At 46.0% G+C, this 25,072-nt stretch overlaps 1 protein-coding gene across 17 annotated transcripts in view; it reads left to right on the top strand.

Moving 5' to 3' along the window:
- The window catches only part of Znf618 (zinc finger protein 618), a 177,259-nt gene that overhangs the window by 135,504 nt on the left and 16,683 nt on the right, over positions 1–25,072 (top strand). For 3 of the 17 annotated variants that reach the window (XM_087183335.1, XM_087183328.1, XM_087183330.1), the window contains 4 exons: positions 3,476–3,565; positions 14,457–14,696; positions 18,074–18,250; positions 21,157–21,234. In XM_087183335.1, coding sequence (XP_087039461.1) covers positions 3,476–3,565; positions 14,457–14,696; positions 18,074–18,250; positions 21,157–21,234 — 585 coding nt within the window. Of the gene's footprint in view, positions 1–3,475; positions 3,566–14,456; positions 14,697–18,073; positions 18,251–20,176; positions 20,222–21,156; positions 21,235–25,072 lie in introns of all 17 variants that reach the window. The other 14 variants (XM_087183336.1, XM_087183332.1, XM_087183334.1 and 11 more) reach the window with 10 other exon arrangements.

The raw sequence follows: 25,072 nt of genomic DNA, 5'->3' as shown, positions 1-25,072 counted from the left end.
CTAAAGTTTGAGAAGCACTGGGTTAAACTACTTTTCTTCATAATAACAAACCTGAAATTATCATTTTCCACTTGACTAACAATAGCTAGAGAAATAACATACTAGGTAAAATAGCAGTGAGTTGGGCCTGATGGTGAGGCTGAAAGCGAAAGGTTATGAGTTTGAGGCCATACTGTCCTACAAAGAGAGTTCAAGTCTGCCCTAAGCTATTTAGCAAGTCCCTGACTTAACACACACGCGCGCACACATAACCAACAACGAAAACCCAGCCAATATTGGAAAACAATGAAATATTAGAGATGCTGTAATGAAAAAGAGAATTTATATACCAAACAACTGAAAACAAGAGGGACAAGCTAGATAGAGTAGAAGAGGAGGGCTGGGGATGTAGTGCAGTGGTAAAGCACTTGTCCAATGCATGAGGCTCTGAGTCTAATGTGGAGGGAGGGAGAAGAATTTTAAAGTAAGTGCAGGTTAAGTATGCCTTATCTGAAATACTTGGAGCGAGAAGTATTTAGGATCTTGGATTTTTTTCAGATTTTGGGATATCTGCATGTAGATGAAATAGCCTGAAGGTAATTACATGCAATTTTTAAAAACAATTTTATAATGAAAAAAATTATCAAGCAATGGAATTCTCCACTTATGGCATCTTGTGATTGCTCAGAAAGCTTCAGATTTGAGAGCATTTTGGATTTCAGAGTTTTGGATTAGGGATGCTCAACTTGTAAAACTATCCATTATAGTAATAAAAACAAATGGCATGATCTCCTTTGTTGGAAGATAAAATTTTGTCGGGTTAATTTAGAATAATCCAATTCGTAACGGGTTTATTAGAGACATACCTAGTGAATCCCTTATCTTTTATTCTGAGCTTGTGCTGCTTTTTTCCCAGGGAACTCTTTCCTACTCCCTTAAAGAGATTAAAGTCTCCGTCATGAGTTTTCATAGCACTATATTTGTAACCTGTCATTGCAGTTTTAAATTAGTCTGTGCTAGGCATGGTAGCATATACTTGTAATCCCAGCATTCTGGGAAGTTGAGGCTGGAAGACAGAAAGTTTGAGCCTAGCCTAGGCAATCTAGCAAGACCCTGTCTCAAAATTTGAATGAATGAATGAATAAATGAATGAATGAGGTTGGGGATGTAGCTCAGTACAAAAGCCCTGGGTTCAGTCCCCTGTGTTATAAAAATAAATAAACTTGTCTGGGTGATTATTCAATTTTTCTGCCTCCTAGTTCAGACCGTAAACTCCTTGAAGACAGGAATCGTGGTTGATTTGCTCAGCATTTTCTGCCTGCATTCAGCACCTTGATGTTCAGTGAATGAAAGTACAAGGAAATGTAGGGATGTGTCTTTAGGCACATGCAAATAAATAGAAAGCAGGATCTGGCAAATTACAAAAAAATTAATATTAATGCTAGACAGACTAATAAAACTGTAATTAAATGTCAGAGCACTGGTTGTTAAATTTTCCCGTGCATCAGGATTTTCTTGTTAAAACATAAATTGCTGGGTCTTACCCCTAGAATTTTTCCTTCTGTAGGTCTTGGGCAAGTCCTGAGAATTTGCATTTCTCACAGGTTCCCAGGAAGGTTGAGGTTGCTGATCCAGGGGCTAACTTTGAGAAGTACTGTGTTGAAAAATAGTTTTCTGTTGAGAGTTCTTGAAGATTTTGATCTCAAGAGTGTTGGTGCATCAAACAACATTGTATCTAAATATACAAAGTAAATGTAGAGATACTACCAAGTAGAAGGATTTATCACAACATTTAATCTTTGCCAGAGCAAGTAAACAAAGATGCAGGACTTGAATAATGCAATTAGTACAGTTGATTGAACAACTTTGAAGCTTATATATAGTAGATAACATGTATCTTTTCCAGTGTTAATAAGTCAGCTACAATAATTATTTACCTACCAAAAAATCTGAAGCTTTTATATTGGGAAAGGAAGACCATAAGAAGACTAAGAAACGAATTTTTTGTTTTTGGTACCAGGGATTGAACTCGGGACCTTGCGCTTGTGAGGCAGGCAGTGGAACCACTGAGCTAAATCCCCGGCCCGGAAAAGAATTTTTCTTAAATGCTTGTAACATATATAACAAAATGTTGATATTCTTCATCTACAAAAAATTTAATGATTTTTAAAGGAAAATTACAAAAAAGCTAGTTAATTAAATAGGAAAAATATTTTTCTTAGAAATCAAATGGAAAAATTCAGCAGTACAATATAGTTCCTCCATTAAATATGCAAAATAGAGGGAGATAATATTGCTTAATGTTGGCTGCAGTGAATGGAAACAGTCATTTTCACACCTTTCTGATTGGAGTAGTGATGCTGTGGTTATCAAAAGGCTTAAAAGCGCATACTTTGCCCTGCCTCTTGGAATTTATCCTAAGGAAATAATGTCCAAAGAGTCTATTCAGTAATCTCTGTTTTGCAATCATGTGCAAAACTAATGAGCAAATGTGCAAAATTTTCCACAAGAATGTAGATCACGGCATTTTTTTTAATAAGAAAAAAAATCTGAAATAATCTAAATGTCCCTTGGCAGAGAGGACCAGCTCAGCAAATTGCAGAGTCCCATGGGAACCATGCAGCCAATAAAGGCCAGGGAGATCAATACTTATTGATTGGGCAAGAATGTCCACAAAGTATTGTCGATTGAATATACCAGGTTACAAAGAGGATATTGATCAGGGCTGACTAATTCAAGGCCACAGGAGCCAGACAAATGATATCAGCCAGAGAAGCACCCCCAGCTGAGACAGGGTGAAGGCTGGGGACTGGGGCAGATGGCAGGTACATGCTGCCTGCGGAGGGTAGACACTGCTCTTTGTTCGGGGGTTGTAGGTGATTGAAATTTCTCTTTAGTTTTAAAAATGTGTTCCTGTACTTATCAATATTTTATAATTTTCTCCCAGTGAACAATTAAGACATGAGGCATTTTTAAGAAGTTAGGCAGAGCAAAAAGAGGTAAAGTCCAATGGGGCCTGCGAGAGGAAGTGACCCCACTAGTGACCCCTGCTACTGAAGCGTGGGAGATGCTCAGAGACAGGGAGGGTCCCAGAGACAAGGGTCTGGGTGTGGCCACAGAGGACAGGGCTTGCAGAAAGGCTGATGGAAAGGTTAGCGCGGAAAGTCATCTGGGGTCACCACACCTCTCCTGAGCACCAGAATGGGGGTGGAGAGATGCTGTGTGCCAGGTGCTGTTCTAAGCACTTGACATGCACATCTGATCCATCAGCCTTTCTGCAAGCCCTGTCCTCTGTCCCAAGGTAACCTCGGTTTTACAGATGGGGAAATTGAGGCACAGAGAGGTTAAGAAACCTGCCCCAGGTTGCAGAGCAGGAGTTTGAGTCAAACTTGATTCTGATTGGTGGTTCCAGAATGAGGAGTTTGGGGGGTGTCACTGCTGCTTTCGGGTTGGGGCCAGGTGCCTTTTCTCACACGTTCCTCTCCTTCTTGGACAGAAACTGGCAACTACACCTGTGAATTCTGTGGGAAGCAGTACAAGTACTACACACCCTACCAGGAGCATGTGGCCTTACACGCCCCCATCAGTGAGTACCTTTTCCGGTGGGAGATGGGGCATCAGCAGGTGGGGGAGGGGGCCAGCCTGTGGCCAGGGCTTTGGAGCCTCATTGGGACTGGGAGGGGGGTGGGAGCAAGGTGAGCTCAGTCCTGGTCAGTCCAGGTGCCAGGTGTGACCTGGGGCCCCCTGACTGCAGTGCCTAGAAGGCCCCTCCCAAACTAGCAAGGCCAGAGCCCTCCCATGAAGGACTCAGAGGCCTGGTACATTAGAAAGGTGGACATCACTTGTCCAAGTCCTCCAGTGGCCTTGTCCCCTCCGCCTCTGAACGCCTCCAAACCAAGAGCTTCCTAACCCCACTCCCAGAGCCAGGGTTGTGTGATGCAGCTTCAGGCTGAGTTAGTGCAGGGACTGACCCAGGCCAGGGGCATGTTTGGTGAAACAAGACACCTCCCTCTTTGCCCTCCATGGTGCAAAGCAAGGAGGTAGCAGGAGCAGCAGGCTGGTCATCTGGAGCCCTGAGTTTGAAGCCCAGCAGGCTCACAGGCTGCTTCCTGTCTCCACAGTCTCTGACTCTTCCCCTGGCAAGGACACAAGAGGACTCCAAGACCTCTTCCCCCAGAGACCCCTGGCCTTCCATTCTGATGCCTGTGGGCCTCCCTGCTGGTTTCCCAGCTCCTTTTCTGAACATCAGATGGGCTCTATCTTTAGTTTCCTAAGCATCCGAGCTGGGAGTACCCCAGTCCTCCACTCCTGCCTGCACAGGTGGAGGATCCCATGTGCTGACTGAATCTCAGGGTAATAAGCAAGGTGTTTAGGATTGTGTTTGGGGACTTCACTGCTTAGGTTTCTCACAGAAGAGCTGTGGGGATCCCGTCCCCATTCTGTGGTCGGGAAGATGAGGTCTAGGGGCAGCAGCTTCCCCAGATTATGAGTGCCTCCAACCCCCGGTGACCTTACGTGGACCTAAATTTTCCTGAGGTCCAGCACTGGGCTAGGGTTCTCATTCTGGTTGGCCTTTGTTGCATAATGTATGGCTTCCCTTTTTGTGAGCCCACATTTCCTATCTATGAGAGTTCTTAAGGTCTTTCCAGCCCAGGGTCTGGATTCCAAACATCTCTGGTCTAAAGCAACCTTCTGGCAAGCACGTGCTATGATCAAGTGCCTACCATAGTGCCAGGTTGTGTGTGAGGAGAGAAAATACAGAGGTTGTGCTGGGTGAGCATGGACCTATACATGGTTTGATTCACTCATGGTGAAGGTGCCCAGGGATCAGGGCTGTTCATGGGCAGCTGTGAACCTGTGCACTCCAGTGAACCACTGCCTGCCTGCTGCCTGGTATGAGGATGCAGCGTTGCTTATGAGGCCATCCTGCAGCCTTGGACTCAGGCTTTGGAGAGGATCTTCAGTACTGCTTTTTTATTTTCTGGAGTAAGATAAGTAAGGTTGCTAGTTGGTGAGACAGAATGTGGCTGTGAACCCTGCTAGTAAGCTCCAGGCCCATACTCTGCCATGAAGCTGCCTCCACCTGCCAGGATGGTACAGCAGATTGGGGTGTCACTTGTACCCTAATTTTTTTCCCTGTCATCTGATGCGTCTCTCCTGGAAAGTTATCTACTTCACATTCTCTGTTCCTTGTTTTCTTTATCTTTCTGTGCACTCTCTGTTTTTCTGCATCCTCTTGTTGAATGAATCTCTCTGTTACTGAAGGCTAGACCCTCTGGAAGCATCTGTGTTTAAAACACAGCATGGGAGATTTAGGCTAGATTTAGAAAGACTTAGGCTGACTGCAGAACTTCTTATAAATGGACTCAGTATATACTCTTATGCCTGGTTCTTTCTCTCATGAAAATGTTTTTGGGACTCATACATGTTGTATGTATGAGCTCATTCATTTTTACTTCTGAGCAGTATTCCATTGCATCAATTGTGTGTAGTTGTGTACGTTGCCTACACACTGTATACTGTGCTTTGTTTTGTCATTTACCTGCTACTTTGGTTATTTCCAGTTGCAGGCTATTGCAAATAAAGCTACTATGAAAATAGTTGCAGGAAGCTTTTTGTGGAATATGCATTCATTGTTTTTGAATAATTAACAGTAGAATTACTGTGTTATTAACTTTTTAAGAACTGACAATCAAATTTTCTAAAATGGCCATGGCATCTTCCACTCCTACCAGCCCTGGCCAGGAGTTTCATTTGCTCCATGGCCTTGCCGGTGTTTGGTGGCATTGTCTTATTTAGCTCTAGCTATTCTAATGAGTGCACAGTGGTATCTCATTGTGGTTTTTGTTTTACTGATGACTAATGATGTTGAACATCACTACATTTGCTTGTTTTCTATTGTGTATTTTATTTTGGAAATTGTTCATCTGAGTCATTTGCCCATTTTTGGTTGGGTTGTCTTTTTATTAAGTTAAGACATTCTGCGTAGTTTCCAAGAGGTCCAGGTCCTTTGTCAGGTATATGTACTATAGATATTTTCTCCCAGTCTCTGACATTGCTGTTGATTTCCATATAGTACCTCCTGGTGAGCACATGCTTTTCATTTTTAAGAAGTTCAATTTATCATTGATTTCTATGGATAGTACTTCCTGGATTCTATCTCAAGATGGTAAAGGTACTCTCTAATACTATCTTTCAGAAGCTTTATAGAGAAGTTTAGCTTTTGCATTCTGTCATCCATTTGAAGTTAACTTTTGTGATGATGTGAGGTTTGAGTTCAGATGTGTTTTTTTCCAAAGAGATACCTGGTTGTTTCAATACTATTTACCCAAGATTTCTTTTCCTATTGCAATGCATTGGTACCTTTGTTGAAAATCAGTTGAATGTATAAGTGTGAGTTTCTTTTCCATTGATCTGTTTGTCTTTATTTCATTTCCACATTGTTTTAATGTTTCAACTTTTTTAAAAGAAGAGTTCGCTTCTCTAGGAACTTTGTTTTCCCACGTAAATGTTAATCTTGACAATTTCTACCCAAAAAATCCTAGGGGGTGGCTTCCACTGAATCTGTAGGGCAGTTTGAGAAGACTGGACCATGTGGTGATACTGGGTCTACCAACCCATGAACATAGTATATCTCTCCAAGTACTTAGAGCTTGTTTAATTTCTCTCAGTGATAGTTTTTGCTTTTCAGAGTAGAAGTATTTCACATAATACATTAAAGTTTAATTTCTAAGTATTATGTGTTTTATGATACACTGATTTCTAAATTTAATTTTCCAATTTTTGTTGCTATTACATATAAACAATTGATTTTTGTATATTGGATTTCTATGCCGCAAACTTGGCAAAATTTGCTTTTTAGTTCTAATAGGTTTTTGTAGAATATTTAAGGATACTCCTTTGTATATAATGATGTCATTTGCTATTAAAGATAGCTTTACTACTTTTTTATTTACTTTTCTTCCTCACTGTCTTGTTAGGGACCCTTCAATACAGTGTCAGACAGGAGAAATGAGCAGATTCTCTGCCTTCTTCCCAATCATAGGCTTTAGTTTTTCATCTTTAAGGACTATCACTTTCATGATGCAGGTGAAGGTTTTCTTTTTGGTACTGGGTATCGAACTTGGGTCCTTGCACTTGCGCAGCAGGTGGTGAAACCACTGAGCCTAAATCCCAGGCCCTAAGTGAAGGTTTTCATAAGTGCCCTTTTTATCATTTAGGGAGGTTACCTTCTATTCATAGTTTACTGACAATGTATTTGACTGGTTGGGTTTTTTTATTTTGTTAGTATGGTAAATAACATGGAGTTTTAAAAAATAAGTCACCATGCCTATACTTTATTAAAATACACTGAGAATATCAGAAAACCAAACTCTGAAATGAAACTAAGAAGCTTACATTAGGATGTTTCTTCTTTGCCAAAAGAATGATCTCTTTCTTTAAAACTTCTACTTTTTAATAGTATGTATTTAAGGTATGCAATTTTATGATTTGATGTATATGTATGTTGTGAAATAATCAACACAGTAAATAAAGTTCTTGCCTAGGCATCTAAGTTATTTGAAGAACCAGGGTAGTTTGTACCATTAATTTGCTATTAAGAGGATATTTGCTCACCTTCATCTAAAAATTTCCAGCATTTTGCTGATTTTTAATATTCCCAAGACTATCCCAAGGGCAGGGAAATCCAATCTAAGATTATTGGAGTGCCCCTTATTCAGTCAGTGGTGTGTTAATGATGGTGAAAGTCAAGGAAATAAATTTCAAGTCACGTTTTTTTAAACACTATTATCAAGGCATATCATCATTTAATAAAGAGCCTGTTATTTAAAAGGTACACTTTAACCCATCTGTATACCCATGAAACCATATATCTATCACCCTCAACAGTTTCCTTGTACCCTCTTGTAATCCCTTGTTTACCATTTTCCCACCCCTTGGCAAACACTGCTTTATGTTACTGTAGATTAGTTTGCATTTTCTAGAATTTCACATATATAGAATCTTACGGTATGTGTTCTTTTTTGTTTGAGGGAATCTGGCTTCTTTTATTCAGCATAATTGTTTTGGGATCATCCATGTTTGCATGTATCAGTAGTTCATTCCTTTTAATGAATACATTCATTCATTGCTTAATGATGAAGACATATTCTGTCAAGTGGATTGTTAGGCAGTTTTGTTGAGCAGACATCAGAAAATATACTTACACAAACTGGGACAGTGTGACATCATGAGGTGAAATAATCTACTGTTGTCTGTGTAGTCTGTTGTTAGCTGAAGGATTATTAAGTGATGCGTGACCAGTAATATGCCATTGTCTATGTATACCACAGTTCCTTTGTTTGCTCATTTATGGATGGACATTTGGATTGTCTTCCAGTTTCAAACTTAATACAAATCAGAACTACTGTATTTGTATATGGAGTGACATAACTGGATCATATGGAAGATGTATATTTAATTTTAAGAATAGCCCAAATGATTTCCAAGTGGTTATGTCACTTTGCGTTCCAGCCAGTAGGAAACTTTTCTTGTGATGTCCTTGTCTTCATTGCGTATCACAGTAATGCTGCCCTTATAAAATGAGTTGAAAAGAGAATTTCCCTCTTCAGTTTTCTGAAGAGCTTATGTAGGATTGGTAATATTTTCCATAAATGTTCTATAGGCGTTAACAGTGAATCCATCAAGGCTGGAATTTTCTTCTTAAGAAGGACTAGATAATGTATTCCATTTTCAAATATTTGCAAATTTTTCAGTTTTAAAAAATTGATTTCTAATGTAATTCCATTTTGGTCAGAGTACATATTCTCTATGAGTTTTAATCTTTGAAATTTACTGAGATGTGTTTTATGACCTGTCATACTGTCTCTCTTGCTTGTGTGTTCCATGTCCACTTACCAGGTGAAATCAGTTGATAATGTTTAAATCTCCATGCTCTTTCTTGACTTTTCAAAAACAAATGAGTTTGTCTTATCATTTACTGAAAGAAGTATCAAAAGCCTCAACTATATTGTGGATTTGTCTGTTTCCTCTTTTGGGTCTGCTACTTTCTGACTCATCTTGTTTGAAATTACTCTTAGATGCATAGACTTAAAATCATTATGTCTTGACAAAATGGACTCTTTAAAATTGTACAGTACCTTTTATCTCTGGCAGTATCTATCTTCCTGAAATCTTTCTTGACTTATATTACAGCTTTCTTAGGATTGGTGTTCACGTGGTGTATCTCCCTTCATCCTTTTCTTTTAGTCTGTAATTTTATATGTGAAGTGTCTACATACAATTGGTTCTTACTTCTGACAATCCTTGCCTTTTAATTAATGTATTTAATCCATTTACATTTAATATACTTTATTGTTGGATTTAAGTTTACCATCTTGCATTTTTTTGTCTCATTTGTTCTTAATTTTTATTTTTTGTCCTATTTTTTGCCATCTTTAGTATTATGCAAGTATTTTTAGTTTTCTGGTAACTTTTTGCTATTAACTCTTTCACTCTGTAGCTTATAATATACATCTTTAATGTATTACAGTCTACTATGAATTTATATCATAACACATAACATTCATATAAAAACTTTACAACAGTATACTTCCCATTTGCTACCCTCCTGTCTTTTGTGCTATTATCATACTGGTACAACTACGTATGTTATATACCTAACAATTACTATTTTAGCTATAAATCATCAATTACTTGTTAAAGTGTTTAAGACATTAGAAAATGCCGTATGTTTACCTACACATTTACCATTTTCTGTGCTTTGGTTTTCTTTATGTAAGTCTGAATTAAATCTATTAATAAATTTCCTATATTGTTCAAAAACTTTCTTTAGCATTTCTTATATTGTAGGTCCATTGGTACAATACCTCACAACTGAAAAAGCTTTTATTTTACCTTCTCTTTTTTTTTTGGTACCAGGGATCGAACTTGGGTCCTCACACTTGCAAGGCAGGTGGTGGAACCACTGAGCTAAATCCCCAGCCCCTTTTACCTTCTCTTTTGAAGGATATTTTCTCTGAATATGGAATTCTAGGTTGAGAAAATTATCTTTCAGCATTTCAAAAAAATCATTCCTTTATCTTGTGGGTTATGTTGTTTCTGATCAAATGTCGAGATCACTCTGATTGTTTTGCTTCTATATTTAATGTATCTTTTTGTCTAGTTGCTTTTAAATATTTCTCTGTAATACTGGTTTTTAGTAATTTGATTATGGTGTTCATTTCTAAGGTTCATTAAGCATTTCTCTTTCTTCCCCTTTTGATTTTTGTTTTTTTGTGGGGTTTTTTTTGGTACCGGGGATCAATCTTCCCCTTTTGAGATTTTCATTGTATGTCTGTTAGGTACTTGATAATGCTTCCAGGTCAGCTGAAACTGTTCATTTTTCAACCATGTTTTCCCTCTGTGCTTCAGTTTGGAATTTTTCTTTTGCCCTGACTTCAAATTTACTCATCTTTTCTTCTGCAACACCTAATCTATATAAATTCCATTTGGCTACTTTTTTCAAAACTTTCATTTTTGCTCTTCATCTTAATCCTGTTCTCCTTTAAATCTTTGAGCACATTGTCTCCTGATTCCATCAACCCTGTCATTTCTGTGGTTTTGTCTGGTTTTTCTCTTGATCATTAATCCCGGTGTCTCATGTGAAAAATAATTGCTCATCTGTGCTGCACAGTGTGTATACTATGTTGTTGACTGACTGGATTTTGTTTTCTTCCTTTGAAAAGTATTGCTTTTGTTCTTGCCTTTATTCTAGCAGACAGTTAATTTACTTACAGATCAACTTGATACTCTAAAAGCTTATTTTAAGCTGTGTTAGGGCAGGTCTAGAATACTTCTACTTTAGGGTTATGTAGCTCTTCTAGGATCTGGCCTTTCTGGGTTTCAACTGAATATGGGATGTTTTCAGCCATGCTTTTCCTCTCTGGCAGGTAAGAACTCAGACATGTACTCTTGTGCGACCTCTGAATTTTCACTCAGTTCATACCCTCCCCGCCATTAGCCATTTCCTGTTCAGGTTTTCAGATGCTTAATGCAATTTAGTTTTCACCCGAAGGAGTCAAGAGGCCCCCTCTGTACATTTCTGGAATTCTTTTCTTTGCTCGATTCTCTTTTCTTTGCTGTTCTGCCCTGACCTCTGATCACTGTCTTCTCGGTTCATTGAGATGCCTTTCTTTGTGTGGGTGCCACCTCTCTGTGTGCTGACCAAGAGGTCTCTCCAGACAGAGCACTGGCTTGACCATGGAGCCGATGTCATGTCTCTTGGGAATCATAGTTTGGCACCATCTATGACCAAGGCCTAAAAACTGTTAATTCTTTTCCAGTTTAAAGTTCCAAATGGCAGGAGAGCTGAACTTATACCAGTGATTCCGTCTTGGCCAGAAGGGAATGTTCTCCCATTCTTGCTTCACACTAAAACCACAAGAAAGGCATCCCTGGTTGCCTCCTCCACCACGTCTGTCATTCCTTCCCACTTCTACCCTTTAAGCTCTTGATTCCATTGGCCTTGAATTCACCTTCCTCGACCTCAGGAGTTTCAGAGACCCCTGGTCCTCCTGCATCTGAGTTATTTGGATACATTTCTCAAATGTTTATATTCCCTAGATTTTTTTTCTTTTTTGCAGAAAGAAGAGACACGGTGCTGTTACTCATTAAATACCTGAATGAAAATAGCTTGTATGTGTTCCTCACAAAGAAAGACAGCCAGGCTTTCTGGGGGTCTTTCTTTCTTACTATGAGTTTAGGTAGCAGTTCCAGTGTGCACACAAACTACTAAATGACATGAGTTTGGAGCCTGAGTTCATCTCACTCAACCCAGACCCACTGGGTGACCCTGAAGAGGTGCCCAGACCTCTCTGAGCCAGGTCCCATGTGCCTTATTCCCTTGGGGCCTAGAGGAGGATAATATGTCAGGCAGCTTCATCCTCACTTTAGGCGCCCATCCCATCTTTGATAAGCTCTTCAGCATTCTGAGTTTTACTCTCCTGGCCATTTTTGCATCAGTTGAGGGATTCCTCAGTTTCTCCATAGGTAGTGGTTAGAGAATAAACCAGGTACACAGTATATAGGTCACCAAACAAGTGATCCAGGAAAGAGAGATGGGTAAAAGGAAGAATGTTGCAGGTAGAGGGAGTAGAATGTACAAAGCCAGGAGCTTGAAAGAGAACAGGGGTTGTAGGTGAGAAGGTGAAATGTGAGCAGCCTGGGAGGAAGCTGGAGAGTCCAGCAAGTCCCAGTGAGGCAGCTGAAGCCAACAAATGGTGCCCCCAGGTTTTTAAATCAAGTGTTTCATGGGTGTCCCAGATCCCTGCCACGGGAAAAGAAGGGACTCTCTCTCTGAGAGTTCTAGGATTTTTACAGCAGGAATCAACAGTGGAAAGGTCCAAACCTTAGAGCATCCTGGAAATTGTTCTGTGTGTGTGGGGACAGGCCTCAGGGAAAGAACGACTTAGAAATGCTCTGTCCTTGTGCCCAGGTCCCTGGAATGTGTGGGGAGGCCTGGACCAAGGGCAAAGGCTTCCTTAATTAGCTGGCAGACTTGACCCTGTCTCCTGTGTGGCTGAAAGAAACCTGTTAACCTGTCTGGGCGTTGGATTCCTTATCTCCAAACCAATACAAGCAGCAGCTGCTTACATGTGAGGAGCGGTTTCCACTCAGGTGTCTGTGTGGCTTTCTGGGAGTCTCACAGAACCCCTCTCACAGAACTCCTGTGGGGCTGCCTGCTCAGCGAGAAGCCTCCCACTCGCATCAGTAGAGGTGAGACTGAGGAAACTGAGGCCAGGAGAGGGATGTGTGCTGTACAAGACTGAAAGTCAGAGCTCAGTTCAGAGTGGGGCTGGCTTCACTCCAGCCTCAGTTAGGGCTCTGTGACAGTGTGCCTCCAGCCATGGTCCCAAACTATTCCTCACAAAGAGGGACAGTGGAGAAATCAGAGAGGGACTCTAGATGCCAGCAAGGTGTTGAATGTGTAGGTTCATTCTGTGGTTAAAAATAAATGGGATACTGCTAAATAAACCATCCTTCTGGTTGGACTTGAGGGTTACCGAAGTCCTTGGCTGGGAAAGAGAGGGAGGGGAATGGAGGTACCTTCATCCCCCAGACCTCTGCAGGGCCTAGGTCAGAAAGCAAGAGTCCAGCGCACAAGGACTCAGGTGATGAGGGACACCGTGCTCCCCACAGACTGAGCCTGGGTTTCCTTCTGGGCTGGACTGGGCTTGTTTAAGGAAGCTCTGAATGCAGAAGTGCCCGCTCCTGCCTCTTGCTACACCTGTAGTAGGTGGAGGTGTGCTCTTCACATTCCTCAGTGCACATGGTGATGGACACAGGACCCTGATGGCTTCCTGTTTCTGACACTCCCTTCCTGTATGACCTCAGGCAAGGCCCTACATCCTGCTTCTTTGGGCCTGTGCTTCCCTATCAGTGACAGGAATGGTCAGAGGTGGACGGCTAGGGGTCCTCTCACCTCAGGCTCTGAGCAGTGGGTGGCATCTCTGCCATCTAGGACGGGGATTATCCTGGGAGGTCTCACCACCACCCAGAGGCAGGAAGACGGAGCCAGGACCTTTCTGGATAGCTCAGTGCTGTGGCCAGGCCCTGTATACAGATGATGCCATTATTAATAATGGGATGTTAATAACTCCTGTGGGTTCTAGACTCTCCTGGTGAGCAGCACCTGAGAAGTCCCTTCCTTGAACTGGCTGGCCCCTTCCTGCCCCTCCTCTCTCATCTAATGTGGGAGAGGCCAGGTTTAGGAGTTTACTTGCCCCACTGGTTAGGGCTCAGGCCACTGTTGCCTGTCCAGACTGCCAGAGGTCGAAACTGAGTCAGCCCCGTCAGCGACCCCAGCCTCTGCAGAAAATTCAGCTGAGGGAGCCAGGTGCCTTGCCAGGTGCCACAAACTTCCCAGAATACCAGGGACTCCTGCACTTATTTCTGCTACCCTGCCAGCCACCGTCCGCTGTGTGAATGGGAGTTCCACAGAGCCCCTTTCCCTACAATTACAGGTGTGACATCAGGCTCCACCCCCACCTGTCAACCCCATCATGATCCCTGCCTGTCTGCTTTCTCTCACTCCTTCGGAGCCAGCTTTTCTGTGGAGCAAAAGGGCTGGAAGGCAACATTCTAGAAAATGTCCTTGGGCCCAGGGTAATGAAAATGTCCTTGGGTCACAGGCCGAGGTCTTAGACACTGAGAGACTGGGCTGTCGGGTTGACAGGTGACTCACAGGACGGCCTGATCAGTGACCTCCAGGTAACTCTGAGTGTGAGCTGGTGGTCAGGCTTCTTGGAGGAGAAGCCAGAGAAGGTTCTAGACTCCCAGACTGGGTCAGGCTCTGAGTGGGAGTGACAGTCCTCGCTCTGTGGAAGAAGAGGTTGGCTGGAGAAGTCTGTCTCCAGCACCCAGGGACCTGTGGTCTGAGAGGCCGCTTACGCTGCGGCTTCAAGGGCCCTCGGGGACTGAGAGCATGACCCTCTCAGGTACTGCCCCCGGGTGGGAGCCACCGGATGATCCAGACACGGGCTCTGAGTGCTCACATCCAGAGGTCACTCCATCTCCACGCTTCGTGGCAGCGAAGACCCAGGCGAACCAGGCGGGGAAAAAAGCTCCGGCCTCAGTGGTCCGATGCGCCACGCTCTTACATCGCACCCCTCCAGCCACCCAAACCCAGACGTTCCGCACTCCAAACTCGGGATCTCCAGCGAGCAAGGCGACCGCAGGTACCAATGGCCGGCGTTACCCCACATCTCCTCCACCCCTCACCTCCTCTCCACCTGCCACCGCTGTGCCCAGCCATTGTTCCCCTGCAAGAGCGAGAGTGGAGGTCCCATCATGCTCTGGGACAAATCTGGGACCCAGCTCTGCCTCTGGCCAGTTCTGTGACTATGAGCCAGGTTTTCTTGCCTCAAACCAGAGGGTGGTACGAGAGGGTTTGCAAAGTAATAGAATATTTTTCCCCAAAATCATGGCCTTGGGCTTGTTTTATTTGACCTTTACAAGGTCTGAAAACTTTTCAAACTGCCAGCCCTTGAACATTGGGAGATTTTATGTAAAACTTGATTTCTAGCTGACTTTGGAAAGTCAGATCTGGCTCTTGGACCCATTTCCTGCAGGGCAACAATTGGCTGCTCCTTTAATAGGGCATGTGCTGTCCAGTTTTCCCCAGTCCACTTAACTCCCAACTGCCTCTCCACCACAGTGGCCTCGTGGCAGGTGTCATTTCTCATTATGATCACACTGTTGTCTGTTTACATCCAGCTCAGTTCATCCATTCATATCCCCTGCCTGGACCCTGTTAGCATGAGTCTGCACCTTCCACCTTTAAGAAAATCAATCTGAAAACTCATTTCAACATGGAGCTGCTCTCCATGGAGCAGTGGTGGGCCTGGCACTCTGTGTTCTTGGCCTTTCTCGTCTAGCACTCCCTGTTGAATGACTACAGGAGACAGAGCCCCGGCAGGAAGCCAGGGAATGCCAGTTCCTGCATCTTCTAAGTCTATACAGAAAAGGGCTCTGGCTCCAGAAGGGTGAGCAGGCAATAAAATGTCCTCAGTGGTCATTTTCTCCAGGAATACTGATGACACCCATTGTGTGCTGAGTACCAGCTCTCAGGATTCCTTGGATTCACACTTGCATGGAGCAAGCAATGGACCACCTGCCTGGATCTGTGGGATGTAGGTTGGAGTAATGTGGCATCCCTGGCACTTTTGGGTACCCTCAAAGGCCAGAACCATCCATGACACATGCAAGTGATCAAGTCGAGACCTCAAATGGATGAGCTCATTTGGTGACCTGGCTGGGTGGTGAACTATTCTTTTCTTGACTGGGGTTCAGGAGCTGATTGGAGGCAAAGGCACAGTTCTTTATGTTTGTTGCGCTTCAATCTCTCAAAAGAAAAGTCAGCCAGCTTGGAAGGCAATGATGTAGTGACAGTTGTGGTTTTGCAACGGTCGTCATAAGTTAACTAGAAGCAGACTGGTCATCACAGTCTCATGTGGCTGACATTGTCTCACCAGAATTATGGCTTTCAGATCTTGCTCAGACTCTTGAGCTTTGTAGCCGGGAGTTTTTATGCCTGCATCTTCTGCAGAAAGTTGCCCCCAGAGGCAAGTGTGTCATCATGTGGCAGTTATTGGCCCTCCGTGTCTCTGAGTGAGCCTCTAGCAAACTGTGGGGCTGCCTTAATGGGACTTGGAAGGCTCATGATGGGCTTTACATCTAGATTTGCCAGCAGGGCAGATCAGCAGGCACCAGGTTGGGAGCAGGAAGTGGCAGGGGCTGTGAGATGGTGCGTGCTGGAGGCAGAAGTTGTCATGGCCCTCATTATCCTCAAATGTGTGGCTCTCCACATGTGCCTGTGAGCACGCCTGTGTGCAAGACTTCACCTGCCAGGCCACACACTTCTGTGGCAAGGAATTCACATCATCACCTAAGCAATAGCAGACTTATGGTAGGAGTTGGCAGTTTGGTGCTGCCAAGTTCTACCCAGATGTTCATAGGAGCAAAAATCTTGCTCAAGAAGGCACCTGTCCCCCTGCAAACATGGGAATTTAAGGTGGAAAGGGGAATCCCTTCCTACCACAGAGCATGTGTCCCCAGAGTGAATGTCTGTGCCGCCTTAAAGGGCTGGAGTGCACCCAGACCTGGGAACTTGATGGCCTCACTCTGTCATGTTTTTACGCTTGGAAAATGAGAATAACCATATAGGCTAAAGGGGCTTTTGGAAGAATTAAGGGAGCCCAATGCTGTAAAGTGTCTGAACCAGTGCCTGGCGCATAACAGGTGCCCAGGAGTGAGACCCGTCCCTGACAGGGGCCTTCTTTGCTCATAGACAGATGCTGTCTCGAGGCACTCAGCCCAGGCATCCTAGTCACACTTGAAGGGAGTGTCAGCCTTTGATGTCAGCAGCAGCCTCTCCAGGAGGGAGGCTCTGTGGAAGGCCCTGTGGGGTAGGGTGGTGGGGTGGCAGGGTGGGGGGCCACTGAGCAGGCCTGTGGGAGCCACTGCTGGCTTCCTTTCCCATCCATCACCCCTGTGAACATCAGAGCCCCAGATCCTACACCCACACTCACCCTTCTCCGTAGGGCGGACAGGCTCAGAGCAGCATTTCCCAAAGTGAGTTTCAAAGATCACCATTTTTTGTGGAATAGTACAAAGTCAGTCAGTCTTTAAAATGGGACTCTGCCGGACCTCTGATGTGTTTGGGGAAGTTTAGATTCAGTAAAGTTGAAATGGCTCTTTTTCTGGTGGAACTTCTCCGAGCCATGATAATCTCGGGCAAGTCATTTCTCCTTAAGAAAGGGACCGTGTTAGCTGCACATCCTGGGGTCTTCATCTGGATCACCTGGCATCATCCCTGTGGTGCCAGGAGCACCTTGGAAAAGCTGGCTTACCTCCCAACTCGGGTGTTCCGTTTCAGTACTTTCTGCAGGTCATGGGTGGGTGTGGCTTCCCACTTGGCTGGACTCTCTGCATCGCAGGGTTTCCAGAAAGAGGACCGTGCCAGCCTGTGAGCAGACCTGGGGGCGCCAGTCCCTTTGCCTTCCCCTGAGGGAGCTCTGACTGCTTCCCCTGGTCTCTGGTCTTTCCGGGGTGTGAGACTGCCCTCACTCTCCTCTGTGTGCCTTCCGCCTCAGGATGCCCTCCCTGCTACCCTGAGTTCACCCTCCTTATGGAGCTGAAGTCCCCCCTCTACCCCTTTGTGGGGCTGTGACAGCAGAATCTTGATAGAGGGAGCAAAGGATGGCCATGTCACATGACAGTGTAACTCGTGCATCTGCCTAGGAGCCAGAGATGGGACACTGAGGCCCACTTGCTATCTGCTGGATCAGCTGGATTGCATCTCTGGGACCTTGGGCAGGTCACCCCCATACCTGGGCCTCCTGGCTCTGCCAGCAGGGTCTCTGGAGCATTGGCAAGGTGCCAGGCAGTCCATGGAAGCCTGAGGAGCTTGTGAGGCCCATCTTTCAGCCCTGGAGCCCCCTTCCTGTGCTGCTTCCCCAGCAGAGCCTGCAGCATTCACCCAGCCTCAAGGGCCCCAAGACCACATGCTGACCACTCCCCATGGCTTTCTTTCTCTGTCCTGTCTCCCACCCAGCAGAAAGCGCGTTCAGTCGGAGAGTAGAAGGCAAAGCACAAAACCACTTTGAAGAGACCAACAGCAGTTCACAAAACTCCAGCGGTGAGTGTGTCTGTGACAGCCACCCTGCGCTGCTGCCACCACCGCCACCCCATCTGCAGCGTTGGCAGGCGCCCCATGGGCTGGGGTCTTCTGGTACATGGTGGGTCTTGTTGGGAGGAGGCTGGGTACGGAAGCAGGGGGAGAGCAGGGCCAGGCAGAAGCACAAAGGGCCTTTTCCCCAGGGACATCCCTCTCTGGCTTCTCTTTGTCTCTTCCCCATGGAGAGAGGAACTGCTTCCCAAAACCACAGCATCAACTCAGCTAGCCTGCACCGTTGGCCTGATAGAGCCATTGCTGTGCTTTTCAGATAAATAATCACAGCTGATTTCTTTCCAGGAGAGGCAAAGGGGATGCAGCAGGGAAACCTCTAGACCTTTGAGACCTTGAGGCCCTGAGTTCTGCCCCCACTTTGGACTGGGACCATTGGAACAAAGATTCCTTTCCAGTCCTTACAGCTCAGTCACTTTGCCTGAGGTTTCCCGGTGGTGTTTAGCGCCCCCTGATGCTGCCTCGTGCAGAACCCTGGCAGTGCCTTGGAGCCTGCAGACCCTGGCTCAGCCTGGCAGAGCCGTGTCCGAGAAAGGCCAGCAAGCCAGTCTGCATGGTGACAGCCAGGGCAGGAAGGGACACGCATTCTGCCTCTGTGGTTGCCTTAAGATAAGGCACATCCTCACTCTTGTATGGGTGAAATCTCCAAATGTTAGGTGCCGATCTGTGCCAACCACAGTCGTCTGCCTGGGTGTAGACAGGTAGTGAACATGTCTCACTTGTCAGGCTCTTTATAAACTCAGTAGGAGCACAGACTTTTAGGGGTCATTTCTGCCCATTAACAGCAGCCCTGACTTCATCTAAGCCTGGGTTTGAACCCAGCCCTGCCACCTAGAAGCTGTTGACTTAGTCTCTTACTTTAACCTCTGCTGCAAGTGGCGTGAAGGACACCCAGCCCTAAGTGGTTGTGAGCGCGCAGATTACACACTCTGGTGTTAGGGGCCTTGGGTGGTGGTTATTCGGGGATTTTAAATTTGTCTTTGTATTTTGGTAAACTCAGTGATGTTGAGTACCACAGGGAAGGGCTGAGGCTTTTAGACAGTGTGATTCCCACAACCCCTCCAAAGGGTGGGCATCAGATGGAGTGATTGTCTGGGGCTATATGAGAATGAGTAGCAGCAGGGGCACTGGAACTGAAGTGTCCTGATGTGCCCTGGACTCCCAGCCAACCTGTGCTGTAACCCCTGTGCCTCTCCTACCACCAGAGCTGACATTCACAGTCGGGAATGACCCTATCAAGTGCTGCTGCTTCGAGCAGCCATCATTTATTGAGCGCTTACTGTGTGCCTGGCATGTGTTTAGAGCTCTATGTGTCTTACCTGTTTTCATCCTTACCATGACCATATTGAGGGCAGGGTTATTGTTATCCCCACTTTTCAGATGAGGAAACTGAGGTTCAGGGGAGATCAGTTGTAGCCCCAAGTCCCCCAGATCGTAAGTGGTGAAGGTAGTGAAGCCGGGACTTCCCACTTGCTCTGTGTGGCCCCTCTTTGCTGCCTGCTGTGTTTGAGTCTTGCCGACTGGCAGTGCCTGGTGGAGGTGGAAGATGGGGTATGAGCAAACAGCAGCCTTTAGAATCGTGACAGCTCTCCAGGACTGCCCTAGTGGTTAATACCACCTGGAAGCAGCTTCCGGTGCCCTATCCCAAAGTGGGTGGCGAAACGTGGATATTCTCTCTTTAGGACTTCTATGGCCTTGATGTCATTGAGGGCATCCCAGAAGGATGGCCCTGCCTGATCTTGCCCTGCCTGGTGACCCCAGCACCCACAGGAAGCCTACATTCTCTGAAGGGTGTGACCTCCGTGCCAACCTCCCTCAAGCATTCCTGCCCCTCAGACTGTGAGTGGAGCTGGCAGGTGCTCCCCCTTCTGCTGAGAGCCCCAGCTGCCTCACTGGTTAGGAAGAGAAATCATGAGATTCACAGAACAGCAGAACTGGAAGAGACTTAGCTAAACTGTTTCTCTTTTGCAGAAACTGCAAGTCCCCTGATTTCCAATCCTTTCCCTGTCCTGCAGAGTAAGTGGCGGTCCTGTGGGGGGCTGGAGAGGGCGAGGCAGGGCAGGCAGTAGACTCCGCTGGCCTCCCCAGGGCCCAACTTGGCTGTGCAGACCAGGCAGCTGGGGCAATTGGAGGAGGCCAGGGCCGAGGCGGGTGGAGGAGCATGGACAAGGGTAAGGCAGTGCCCTGAGCACGGGTATGTCCTGTCGCCACCCCAGCCCCAGGGGGAGCACAAGTCTTCCCACTCCTTGTCTTCAGGACAGCCTCAGGACACCTCTTCCAATTCCACCTCAGCTGTCCTCCTCTGTCTCCTTCCCTCACTCTTCTCTCCATCCCTCTCTCTTTTCTTCTTCCTTCTTCTCCCCATTCCTCTTCCCCTCCAGGCACTCATGAGAGTGCTGGGGACACAGATCTGGAAATGCAGGCTTGTTCCACCCTGCCTCCGTGCCTCTGTTTGCTTCCCGCCCCTCTTCACTCGGCCATCTATCTTCCTCTCTTCCTGCTTTGCTGTGGCTTTCTTCACCTCTTTCTTTTTTTCCCCTGCTTCCTTTATTGCTTGTATGTTTGTCACATTGTCTTTTGTTCATTCATTCATTTGGCCGTTCAAAGGCGACCTCTTCTGGTCGACATATTCTCTGCCTTCAGAGAGCTCCTGATCCATGGAAGTCGTCCTCCCAAGACCCTGTCTAGTACCCAGCACTCAGTAAGCACTCAATAAATAACTGCTCCATGTAGTTGAACAGCTTCTGTCTGCATATCTTCCTCTCTCCATATCTTCTTCCTCCCCCAGCCTCTCTCTAGCTGGTTTAATGACAGGGGAGCAGACAGGCTGAGCCCAGCGCTCCAAGTGCAGGGACCAGGTGGTTTGGGCTCCCACTTCCAAAGCTGCCTGCAGCCTGGCAGAGAGCCCTAGGACTTGTGCCATTCCTGACCTGCTGCCTTGTTTCTCCCAGAGCCCTACACCTGCGGCGCCTGTGGGATCCAGTTCCAGTTCTACAACAACCTGCTGGAGCACATGCAGTCACACGCAGGTAAGGGGCCAGCAGCTGGGCAGACAGTTCAGGTAAGGGTGCAGCGGCTGGAAATGTGGTGCAAGTGAGAGGCCCAGTGGATGGAAAGATGGGGCAGCAGGGGGCACAGCAGCCAGATGGGCAGGCAGCTTCTCTTCCCTACCCCACCTCAGTTCCTGCAAGTGGAAGAGACAACTAGAGCCCTCAGTGGTGTTCTGGAAATTGTCATGGGATGGGGAGCCTGAGTCAACTATAACATAAGGTGGTCTTAACTCTGGGGGTGCAGCTCAGGCCATTTGGGAGCAGTCAAATGGCTCAGAGTTGAAGAAGATATCCTTGATACTGGAGTACTTGCTTAAAGCTCAAGGATCAAGCAGGAACTGAGTGTGGTTCAAGATCAAGGTGAGCAGAGACAGAAGGTGGGAGCAGAGAGGTCTGCAGCCTGGAGCAGGCTGGGCTTAATGCATTCCAGGACACAGACTTTGTGCACTGTGGAAGGCTTTTCAGGGCAGATTCCTAGGCCCCACACTGAATTTCTGATGGTGCAGCTGTGGGTTGAGCTTGGGGTTCCACTTCTGATCACAGGTTCTTGGCAGTACTGGTACTGCTGGCCTAGGAACCACACTGACAACTACTGCTGCGAGCCCAGGCTCTGCACTAGGTCTAGGAGCCTTCTTGTCGCATGCTTTGAGGCCACATAGTATGGGTCTCTGTCTTCCCTGTCTGGGGCATGTCCCAGCCTCCAGCTGCAGGCTTTGGTCATAGCAGCCCTCACTTCTAGTCTAATTCCTGTTTCTGTCAGGGAGACACTATTTGCTATAAAGATAAAAAGCCCCAGAATCCCAGTGGTTTAACATGCACATCACTCACTTCTTACACTGCAGCCTGATGCAAGCAGCCTCATTAGGACGTTCCCCCACAGTGACTTGGGGATCCATCGCCTTCCTCCCCTGGGTCTTCCTGGGCCTCTCTAGCTCTTGGGGAGAAGGGGAGGCTGTGAGGAGAGCACATTTCTTTACCACCTCAGACCACAAGTGACACCTATCACAGATGCTCACATTCCAATGGGAGGAGTTGGTCTCAGCACCAGCCTCAATCCATGGCTGAAACGTGCCCAGAGCCACAGCTCAGGAACAGGTTAACCCTGTGCCAAATGAAACACACATCTGGGGAGGGTGTAGCTGTGTCCCTCCACCTGTCCCTCACAGTGATCCCTGCATGGGCTTCCAGTCTTTTGGCTTGCCTGGGCCACAGAGTGAAGAGAAATTGTCTTGAGCTGCATATAAAGCACATAATATAGTTAATGTATATTAGTAACAAAAGTTCCTTTTTAAAAATATTTTTATCATTATGTTTTTTAAAAAAGAGGGCAAGTGGTCCCTAGGCTGTGGGTTGAATCTATCTATCTGCACGGTATTAGAAATAGAAATAAAGTGCTTAGAAATAAAATGCTTAGCCCAAAATGGCTCAGTAATACGCAGCTGCTCTTATTTCCTCTTTCACTGTTGTTGTTGTTGTTTGTAAACCTCTCACTCTTCCAGGTCTGTCCTGACAGGCATAAATATTACAGTCCAAAAACTTCTTTAATGTTCACCGCTATTGTATTAGAGTAGCCTTCATTCATTCATTCATTTGTAAGACCTCTGGCCTTACCAAACGCCCTGAGGAGCTGACTGCAGTGAAGAACACGGGAAGGAACACACCAGACAAGTTGGAAAGTAAAACAGACCTTAGTCTGGCCAGACGGCACTCCCAAAGCAAAGTAGCTTAGAGAGGGACTAGCCCAGAGTCTGAGGCTCTTTTTATAGGGGGTTGCAGGGAAGTGAACGGGAAATTTACAGAAGAGGGAACAAAGGTTAGTGGTCTTACATTTGTATATTAATTAGCCTGACATGTACTGATGGTCAGCAGATGTTTTGTAGATTGTTCTATAGATAGCGGTGGAACATCAGTTTTCAAACAGAGTTGAATAATTTACTTTGGGACCTTATGGCTGATACAGATCTTATCTAGTGTCCCAGAACTAACAAGCATCTTTATCTATTTACTCACATTCAATCACAGCTGGGGCTAGGGGAGTTTTATGATTACAGAGTTATGCAGTCCCACACATTCATTCATTCAGCATACACCTATCAGGTACCTGCACTGGACACTAATTCACACAGTCTTTTTAAGGGACTTTTAAAAATTTCTGATGAACTCTAAAGTCAGGGCTGGGCTCCTAGTGGTAGCCAGCACCCTGTTCTAGTTCTGCTCCATTGATGTGCCTTGGTGGCCTCAGGCAGGAAACCTTGTCCCCATCTTTAAAACAGGTGCACACAGACCCCAGATCTCCAGCTGCCCCCCTCACATCAGCTTCCAGGGTCTTAGCCACCCTGTGAGGGGAGCATTGAATTCCCACTCAGGTGTTTAGACTGCCCACATGGGAACCAGTAGCCCTGGACTAGTGACAGTGGCACTGTAGTTGGGGACCACTTCCTGAATGCGTCACTTGATTAAGACCCTCACTGCCTGAAGTCCTCTACTCTGAAGCCTTCTGTACTCCACCTGCCTGCTGCCAGCTTCCGGAAGCTGAACCCTGATTAAGGAAGACGGAGGATGCCAGTGTTTTCCCACCCTGGGCAGGTGGAGGACAGAAGCCATTAAAATGCAAATCGAAGCTGAGCCTTGAAGTGGCCCCACCTCTGCAGGCATCTTGACTCATTTCCCCTGGAGCTGTGGGTTGCTTTGTTCTGGTCCAGCGAGGCCAGAGAATGCTTCGCAGCAATCCAACCAAAAGCCAGGCGGAATCCCAGCCAGGCTGAATCGGGATTAAAGGATTGGCTCCGTAGAGAGAAATTAAGCGTCATGAGCTGCGAAGTTCACAGCACTGCTGATAAGGAGGATCAGCCTCGAATAACACCAATCTCATTAAGAGGCTGCAGAATGGCACAGGCTAATTCATGCTAATAAACTTCCTTTCTGAACTGTAGGAAAAGCTGACTGGCGGCAGTTCGGGAGCGTGCACTGGCAGTCATGATACTAATGATAGCCAACACGTAGTGAGTGCTTGCAACGTGTGAGGCGCAGTGTTTAAGCTTTACATGGGGTATTTCATCAGCTTTTCCTGACAAGCCCATCACGGGTTACATTTTCTTCCCCTTTATACAGGTGAAGAACTGAAGTTCACAGAACATAATCACTGGCCAAAAGTTGCACAGCCCGTGAAAAACAATCCAATATCATTAGAACTTTTACTTGACACCAGGTGCTATTCTAAGAGTTTTACACACAGTCACCATGTAATTCCAAGTAGTCTTTTGGGTTAAATGCCCATATTAACTCCACCTCACAGAAAAAGACAGTAACTTGCCCAGGATTCTGCAATCACAGAGGTAATTAGACCAGGATTCCAACTTGGAGGTGAACTTCAGAGCCTAGGCACTCATGAGCCACCCTGTGAGGCTGTGGGTAACCCAGAGGAAGATTATCAAAGGGGACCCCTTTAAGGTCATCCTTTGCAGCCCCTTATTAAAGTCCAGCCAGGCAGACCACAGCCAAGAGAGGGACATAGGGACTTTCCAGCTAGTGGATGAAGTTGATAGCTTGCTGTTTGAGGTTTAGGGAGGTGAGCAGACCTAGTTTCTAAATTCCTTTGAGCCACCTTGCCGCTCTGGGCTTTGGTTTTCGCATCTGTGAAGTGGCCTCATCAGGACTCTGCAGAGCTGGGTGAGTGTCACAGAGATGGCATGCATGATGTGGAGGACCCAACAAGACCAGGGCCCTGTTTTTCCATTCCCTGTCAGAAGTACAGGTTGAGTAACACTTGTCTCTAATGCTTGGGATCGGAAGCATTTTGGATTTTAGATATTTCAGA

This window comes from Heterocephalus glaber, unplaced genomic scaffold (assembly GCF_053883595.1).
Source record: "Heterocephalus glaber isolate CG9 unplaced genomic scaffold, H.glaber_assembly_v1.0 deba00001479, whole genome shotgun sequence".
NCBI lineage: Eukaryota > Metazoa > Chordata > Mammalia > Rodentia > Bathyergidae > Heterocephalus > Heterocephalus glaber.
The sequence above is the reverse complement of the archived record's forward strand: the minus strand, read 5'-3'. Positions and strand labels throughout refer to the sequence as shown.